Source organism: Parus major, chromosome 14 (assembly GCF_001522545.3).
Source record: "Parus major isolate Abel chromosome 14, Parus_major1.1, whole genome shotgun sequence".
In the NCBI taxonomy this organism is placed as follows: domain Eukaryota; kingdom Metazoa; phylum Chordata; class Aves; order Passeriformes; family Paridae; genus Parus; species Parus major.
In genome coordinates this window covers 8,328,202-8,334,458 of record NC_031783.1, presented here as the reverse complement: position 1 = coordinate 8,334,458, position 6,257 = coordinate 8,328,202, and the positions used below count along the sequence as shown (strand labels likewise).

At 44.9% G+C, this 6,257-nt stretch overlaps 2 protein-coding genes and 1 long non-coding RNA gene across 7 annotated transcripts in view; 1 reads left to right on the top strand and 2 right to left on the bottom strand.

Moving 5' to 3' along the window:
• Positions 1-164, bottom strand: part of CCP110 (centriolar coiled-coil protein 110) — an 18,176-nt gene extending 18,012 nt beyond the window's left edge. For 3 of the 4 annotated variants that reach the window (XR_001524075.2, XM_015642495.2, XM_015642503.2), the window contains exon 1: positions 119-163. The gene's annotated coding sequence lies outside the window, so the exon portion shown is untranslated. Of the gene's footprint in view, positions 1-118 lie in introns of all 4 variants that reach the window. The other variant, XM_015642501.2, reaches the window with a different exon arrangement.
• Positions 165-244: 80 nt separating this feature from the next.
• GDE1 (glycerophosphodiester phosphodiesterase 1) lies at positions 245-6,195 on the top strand. 2 transcript variants are annotated; one of them, XM_015642517.3, is made up of 6 exons: positions 245-594; positions 1,857-2,032; positions 3,069-3,174; positions 3,864-3,956; positions 4,561-4,772; positions 5,176-6,195. In XM_015642517.3, exons 1-6 carry the CDS (start codon positions 340-342, stop codon positions 5,321-5,323), a joined length of 990 nt encoding a protein of 329 aa, XP_015498003.1. In that variant the 5' UTR covers positions 245-339; the 3' UTR covers positions 5,324-6,195. The 2 variants fall into 2 exon arrangements, with proteins under 2 accessions (XP_015498003.1, XP_018863759.1); XM_019008214.2 differs by having other exon boundaries at positions 572-594; positions 1,861-2,032.
• On the bottom strand, positions 1,264-1,896 carry LOC107211055. The gene is made up of 2 exons (XR_001524077.2): positions 1,794-1,896; positions 1,264-1,644 (listed from the first exon to the last, which is right to left on the bottom strand). It is a non-coding gene; the product is annotated as an uncharacterized LOC107211055 (long non-coding RNA).
• Positions 6,196-6,257: the final 62 nt, after the last annotated feature.

Below are 6,257 nucleotides of genomic sequence, written 5' to 3'. Positions count from 1 at the left end.
ACAGCCCGTGTTTCCCGCGGTGCCCCATATTTTGACAGGAACAGCCCGTGTTTCCCGCGGTGCCCCATATTTTGACAGGAACAGCCCGTGTTTCCCGCGGTGCCGCTCCCGGCGTTACCTGAGGAGGTGCTCGGGGCCCGGGCCCGCCCCTACCGCGGCCGGCGGGCGCGGGGCCGACGCTGCGGGCGCTGATTGGCTGCTGCGGTTACAGCCGAGTGCTGATTGGCTGGATGATGGCCCCGCCGTCACGCTTGGCCTGAGAAGAGGCGGCGGCCGAGGTTCCGGCCTGACACCGACTGTGACCCCGGCCCCGGTCCGGGCCCCGGCCCCGCCATCGCCATGCTGTGCCACGGGGAGAGCCTGCTGAGCTCCCTGACGGCGCTGATGGCGCTGGCGCTGGCGCTGAGCCGCAGCCCTGCCCTGGCCTGCCTGCTGCCGGCCGGGCTCTACCTGGCGCTGCACCTCCTGGCCCTGGAGCCCGCGGCGCCCCAGAGCGCGCAGCGCGTCCTGCGGCCCCGCAGCGCCGCCGCCCGCATCGCGCACCGCGGCGGAGCGCACGACGCGCCCGAGAACACGCTGGCCGCCATCCGACAGGTCAGCACGGGCCCCGGGGATGGCGGGACACAGGCTCAGCCTGGGGGGCCTGCTGGGTTGTGTCTGATAAGCCGCCCTTCCAGCACCAAGCCTTTCTCACCGTAACTCCGGCTGTTCTTCCGGTAGCTGCTGGAAGCTGTGTGGGTGGTTGATCCTTCATCCCAAAGGGAACTTCTGATCAGATCTGTATCTTGTGGGAGCTGTTATGGCCTTGGTGCTGATGAATATTTCAGCAGTGCTGCGCTAGTGAAATACTGTATTTTGTTGATGTAACAACAGCACACAGAGAGCGGACAACAACTCACTAACAGGTTGTTTTTTTAAACCTTGAAGATCTGTGATGAGAATCCACAGTTAGGGGAAAATCTGGTACCAGATCTTCACTGTGTGCAGCCCTGCCATGACTTACTGCTGCCAAATCTGCAAGGCATCAAGGCACAACAGGGTTCACAGTCCCACTCTCTGGAATGTAGTGTTTCTGTGAGGTTGAGACATTGCTGCTCTTGAGGATCTCTGACCTTTGCGTGAGACAAGACTCTTAGTCCTGATAAATTCTGAAGCTGCACGATCCTTACATAGCAGATGCCTGTAGGTAACCTCTAGTCCATACCCAGTTTTTGTCTTTCTGGTGCATTGTCCCTTTTCCCAGGAGGGCATTTGTCCTTCAGAGCAATTGGTGTTGTTAGCACTTCACTCAGGTGTTTTTCTGCAGAGTTCTTGGGAAAGATCCAGGGCAGGAACAGGGTGTATGAAATATTGTAAGGCAGACTGGCTGCTTCTTGCTCTCTGATAAAGCCATTCCTCAGAGAGGAGCAGGGATTAGTCTGCATCTGTCTACTGCTTGGTACACACGTGGTGAAGAGTGTTGACTAAGTGTTAAAGTGTAGGTTATGTAAACTGTAGGCATTTGCTTCTCTTGTCTTTTAGAAAATAACATAACTTAAGGCCTCCAGGGTTATTACATGTAAGGAGAGAACACGATTCTTTTCTGCATTTTTATCCTGAAACAGTTCCAATCCCAAGACTCAGGCAGAATCATTATGGTTTCAGCTGTAAAATAGATTAGATGGTTCAGTTGATCTATGAATGCTCTAAAAATACTTGGATAAAACCTGCTTTATTCTGCAGATGAAGACTACTGAAAAGTACATTAATATTTTGTTACCTTCTACCAAAATACAAGATAATTATAACTGTACCTGTGTCAAATCCATAAAGCTGTCTCTTCTGTTCTGTATGTGATTTTTAAAACTTTTTTTAAGGCAGCTGAGAATGGAGCAACGGGTGTGGAGCTGGATCTTGAATTTAGTGCAGATGGTGTCCCCATTCTCATGCATGATGACACAGTCGAAAGGACAACTGATGGGGCTGGGAGACTGAGGGATCTGACTTTTGAGGAAATCAGGAAGCTTAATCCATCTGCAAAACACAGGCTACGGTAAATGAACTATTCTGAAATTACACTTTCAACAGAGGAAAAATGATTATTGATGAACAGAATTATTGATTTGATCTATCACTGATGATTTTTTTTTTTAATTTAAAACTTAGTCCTATATGCTTCTTCTAATTTGACTTCAGAGGCATATGAGGCTCTATCTCCCTACCCAACAGTACATTAGGAACAGTGAAACAGAGTCAAAATAAACTGGCTTTTGAGGACAAAATCCACTGGCACTAATGTGAAACAGGTCAATCTCTACATAAGCTTGTCCTAAATCGACTGCAGGACACTAAAGGTACTGGGATTTTCGTGATCTGTCAGAATTGGCTAGAGGACTTACTTATAAGATTAATTTTATTCAGATGTATTTCTCGACTGATTGTGTTTTGTATACATCAGGTTTATACTGTTGAAGAGGAGCTAGACAGATTTTGGGTGGCCTCACTGTGACTCTAATGGCTGATTAGGTCCTTCCTAGGGGTATGCAGGGGTAAATATTTTTATACATTAATGTTCTCCTGAGACACTGCATTAGGGAATTCCAGAGCTGCAGACGTGCTACCTGTGGTGTGTGGTACAGGGAGTATCTTCCCTGTCTCACTGGAAAGGTGACCTGGGCCGTGCAGCAGGAATTCCCACAGGCAGTGACTGCTGAGCAGCTGCTGTTCACTGTCAGGAAGGAATGAACTGTCACCCCATCAGGAATGATTTATTGATGGGTGAAGCTGAATCTGCTGAATCCTCAGCTTGTCTTGCCTGTTCTGCCAGGGACCTGCATTTCTGGCTCAGGGCTGGGGAGTGCAATAAGAGCAGGAGCAAGGCAGCAGTTGGGACTGAAAGCTTGTTTTTGGGAGTTGGGGAAGGAGGTGAAGAGCTGGGGTTGGTGTTTTGGGGTGGGACACAGGGCCAGTGAGCACTGGATCCTACCTCCAGTATCAGTGCAGCAGTAAACTGAATCAGCCGTGTGTGCAGCCCCATGTGTGTGCACGTGTATGGTGTCTCTATTTCAGTGAGTTCTCCGTTTCTACAGGAGCCAATTCCAAGATGAAAAGGTACCAACTCTGAGAGAAGCTGTTGTGGAGTCTATGCATCACAATCTTACAATCTACTTTGATGTCAAAGGCCATGCTAATCAGGTACTGCTCACTGCAGCATGACACCTCCCCTCACCCTTCTTTGGGTTTCTGCCCTGCTGTTGTGTTGGTCTCAAACTGGTCCCTTCTTTAACATGAGGGAGCCCAGGTCTGCTGCTTGTGACACCCAAAGCTGTCCTGGGAAGCTGCAAGTTAAAATTGGCACAGGGCTTGTGCAAGTGCTGCACTCAGCTGACAGCACTGCTGTGGAACAGAGCAAAGGGAATTCCCTGCTCTGCTGAGGGGAGTCAGAACCTCATCTTCAGTCTCCAACGAGGGATTTATAGTTTGCATTACTGAAGGCAAAAGCAAATGATCCATCACTATCATTTTATATAAATTAGAGTAATTTTTTTTCTTTGGCCTAGCAAAATACAGGAATAAATAATTTTCCTCTTGAACTAAAGCCTAGGTAGTACTAAAAAAAATATATCCACAACATATTTAAGGGCATTTCAAACACTGGGAATCCCACTCATTTTTGTAAGTAGAGTAATGAAGAGAAATTCTTTTGCAAAAAAACAAAATATCATTTCTGTGTTAATGCTGTAAACAAGATGCTGTTCTTTTCCCTTTCTACTTCAATCTTGCAACACAGCAGGGAAGTGTTTTAAAGATTGTTCTAAAACAACTTTGCAGTGTAAATTAAATATGAGTGTATGTATAACATCTCTGTGTGTTTCTAATTGCAGGCAGTTGATGCCCTGAAACAACTCTACCAGGAATTTCCACAGTTGTATAACAGCAGCATAGTCTGTTCTTTCATGCCTGATGTTGTTTATAAGGTGATTCTTCCTAAAAATTTATTATTTATTTTTTTAGTCCTGTCTGGGAATTTCAATAAGGTATTAAACTCCAAGTTCCAGGTTACTTTTGGGCTGTTCAAATTCCTAAGGCTTTTAAAAACAAATGAAGCATAATGCATAATCTTGTTAGATCACTCTACTCATTAGATGCAAATAGGAATCTACAGCAATTCCCTCTCTTCTGAAAGCAGGGTAGACAGATGTGATTGCTCTTCTAGTTGGTGTCTGGCCAGATATCTGTGTGCAAGGTATCTGCTAAATAAACCTCTTATTCTAGATTACTCCTAAAACTTTCTGCCAAGTCTACTTACTTCCTTTTTTTCCATTGTTTACATTGCATAACTGCTATGTAATTTCTTTAACATAAGAGCTGGTGCTTATTCAGTATGATTTGGAAAAAAAAAACAACAACCTATGAAATACCATAAACATCTTTCTAAAAGAGTTACAAAAGGATCTGGAGGGGAAGGGCAGAAGGATTCTGGTAGAGTTGTAAGTGCAAGCTAGGACTTGTTCTGTCTAAAATTGTATTTAATGCAGCTGGGTTTTTGGATGAATTGGTCTTTTCTCCTTGGTCCTCCAGATGAGACAAGCTGACAGAAATGTTGTGACAGCACTGACACACAGGCCCTGGCAGCTGAGTCACCTGGGAGATGGGACACCCCGATTCAATTCCTTCTGGAAGCATTTCTTGTATATGGTGATGGATGTCATTCTGGACTGGAGCCTACACAGTTTCTTGTGGCGATTGTGTGGGGTTTCAGCTTTCCTCATACAGAAAAATTTTGTTTCTCAGTAAGTACTAAGGTTTGCTCATTTATCAGGAGATATTCTCTTCTGTTAGTATATAGGGTGGAGTTATCACAGTATGTGCTCATCAAAATGTTCCATTTAGTGTTGGATAAGGTATCTGGATAATTTCTTTACTTCACACTGTTTTATGATTTTAAACTTCTTTTTTATCTGAATTTTTACCTCTGTTAGAGCCTACATTTAATCTCAAAGAGAAAAAGTTTTTCTTTTCAAAGTTGCTTTTACCTGTTTACAATAAGAAAACACAAAAAGATGATGTTGCAGAAGGTGACACACTTGTTCCTTGAGGTGATGCTGACGCAAGACCAAAACTCACATGTAGCCTCACTGTCTGCCTTAACTGTGTAGTGTCAGGCTCCTCTCAGGGTGTCTCTGTTCCTTGCAGGGACTATGTGAGGCACTGGTCTTCCAGAGGAATTCGAGTGGTTGCCTGGACAGTGAACACATTTGCAGAGAAAAGCTACTACGAAAGTGTCCTTGACTGCAGCTACATCACCGACAGTTTGGTGGAGGACTGTGACCCTCACTACTGACCCAGCCCGACCACACTGCCCTCCTGGGGCAGGTCTGCAGCCATGAGGGCATCCAGCAGTGCTGATGGACTGCAGAGGAGAGCTCTGAGAAGGGCAGAGCAGCAGTTGGCTTCTGCCTGTGGTCACATCTCGAATGCAGGAACCCTCTGGTGCCCTGGCCAAAGCTGTGGCACAGCCACACACAGTCTGAGGAAAGCACTGTAATGTGAAAGAATCAAATTGACAACCCAGTTGGGTCATACCTTGTCTGTGCAGGTTGCTCGATAATTCTCTGGCTATTCCTTGGCCTTGTTTAAATTTTGGTTCTAAATTTATATTAACAATTTTGGTGTCAAAATTTCAAATCGTAACTTGATGTTAGTAATTTTAACAGCATGTTCTACAAGTGTATGCTAATTTGATTTGTAGCACCTTAAAATGACTTACATTACTGTACTTAAATCAGAAACTGGAAATAAGGGTATAATGGTGCCAAAATAGATGAGTGTATTTCCCTGCCCTGCATGTAAAGATGGCTGTGCTGAATCCTGATGAGAAAGAAAAAGCCAATGTGTGATGTAAACGTTATGTGAATTAACAGATAAAACTTGAGTAGCTTCTTATCTTCCAGACCTTTTAAGAGAACCAAGGGAGGATAGGAAATTGTTTCTTCTAATGAAGAAACAACACAGCACATGAATGTACTTATTTTTAAGAGAAAGCTGTATATTGAGTGCTGATAAGCAGTAGAACAAATGGAGCTGAAATGTCTTTTTAGTTTGCCTTTGGTTGCATGATTGAAGGGCACTCAGAGGGGTATGGAAACTGTAATCCAGATTTAACTTGAACTCCAAAGAGTCTGCAGTTACAATAAACAAACCTCTGAGAATTCATGGGGAAGTGTTCTTTATCAGCTGTGCAGAAGGGCATTGATGTAAAATGTCAAAATTAGTGC